The sequence below is a fragment of the Sinocyclocheilus grahami genome, unplaced genomic scaffold (genome assembly GCF_001515645.1).
Source record: "Sinocyclocheilus grahami isolate Dianchi unplaced genomic scaffold, SAMN03320097.WGS_v1.1 scaffold1247.1, whole genome shotgun sequence".
Lineage (NCBI taxonomy): Eukaryota > Metazoa > Chordata > Actinopteri > Cypriniformes > Cyprinidae > Sinocyclocheilus > Sinocyclocheilus grahami.
This window is the reverse complement of record NW_015506426.1, coordinates 137,145-138,482: the sequence shown is the minus strand read 5'-3', so window position 1 is coordinate 138,482 and position 1,338 is coordinate 137,145. Positions and strand designations below refer to the sequence as shown.

The window sequence follows — 1,338 nt, the reverse complement described above, 5'->3', positions numbered from 1 at the left end:
TGTGTGAGTGTGTGTGTGAGTGTGTATGTGTGTGTGTGTGTGTGTCAGTTGTTCCCCTCGTTGTCACTGTGCTCGGCGCGCTCGTCTTTGCTCTCACTGAGTGAGCTCTCGTCGATGTTCTCCAGAGATTCGGCGTGTTGGATGGAGAGTTCGGACAGCGGGATGCTGGACAGTGGGTTCTGCTCCGGGAATAACCACGGCTTAAAACCCGGACTGTGCTTCTGCTTCCACTCGGGATACCGAAGACACGCTTTACTGATGCGCTTCATCGCCTGAGACACACACACACACACACAAACACACACACACACAGATGTTATGAAAAATTAGGAAATAAATTAATAAACAAACAATGGACAATTAGATTAAAAGAAATACAATTATATAAGTAGATTAAAATAAGTAATTCAATACATAAAATTGGTCAAAATAAATTATAGACCATGATTACAATAAATATTAAAACAAAATAATTACATTTTAAATTAAAAAATTATTATAATAAACAATTCCATTTTTGATTGAAATTTATATTTACATTTCTTTAGTTGGCAGACGCTTTTATTCTAAACAACTTACAGTTGAAAATAAATAATAATAATAAAACAGTGATATTTAAATAACTTAATAAATAGAAAATAAACAATAGGAAATTAGACTAAAAACTATTTTGAAAGTAGATTAAAATAGATTAAAAATAAATACTAACATCATTAAATTTTAAATAAATTTTAAAGAATACAACAATTTGATTATAATAAACAATGATAATTTTGATTTTAAAAACAAAATCTATAAAAGTGATAAATAGCTAAATAAACATAAAATAAATAAACGATGGAAAAACAGAAAATAGACGATGGAAAATTAGATTCAAATAAAACAATTATAAAAATAGATAAAAATAGATTATTAAAAACAAATGAAAAATGGTTAAAATAAACAAAAATCCGAAAAAGATAAGAAAACAAAAATTATTACAATAAATAATACATGTTTTTGAGTAAAATAAATAAATAAAATAATACAAATGACACTAAAAATTAATTAACAAAATTAATCAAATTATTTTTGTCTAAACACTCAGCAAAACATTGTCTAATTAACGTTATCAACAAAATCCCTAAAAAATATTGAGATATAATTTTTTGTCAGTATGCACAGCCCTTTATGAGCCTCTGAACTAACAGAGGGCTGAAACTGAAGTGTGTTTGTGCTCACACACTCACTCACACACACACGCACACGCACGCACACACACACACACACACTCACACACACACACACACTCACACACTCACACACACACACGCACACACACACACACACACACACACT

The 1,338-nt window shown here is 30.0% G+C and overlaps 1 protein-coding gene across 1 annotated transcript in view; it reads right to left on the bottom strand.

The window, feature by feature from the left end:
* Positions 1–6: 6 nt before the first annotated feature.
* The window catches only part of LOC107568467 (PCTP-like protein), an 11,072-nt gene continuing 9,740 nt past the window's right edge, over positions 7–1,338 (bottom strand). The window contains exon 6 of the mRNA XM_016254438.1: positions 7–272. Within this exon, the coding sequence (XP_016109924.1) occupies positions 45–272 (228 nt within the window). The 3' untranslated portion in view covers positions 7–44. The remainder of the gene's footprint in view (positions 273–1,338) is intronic.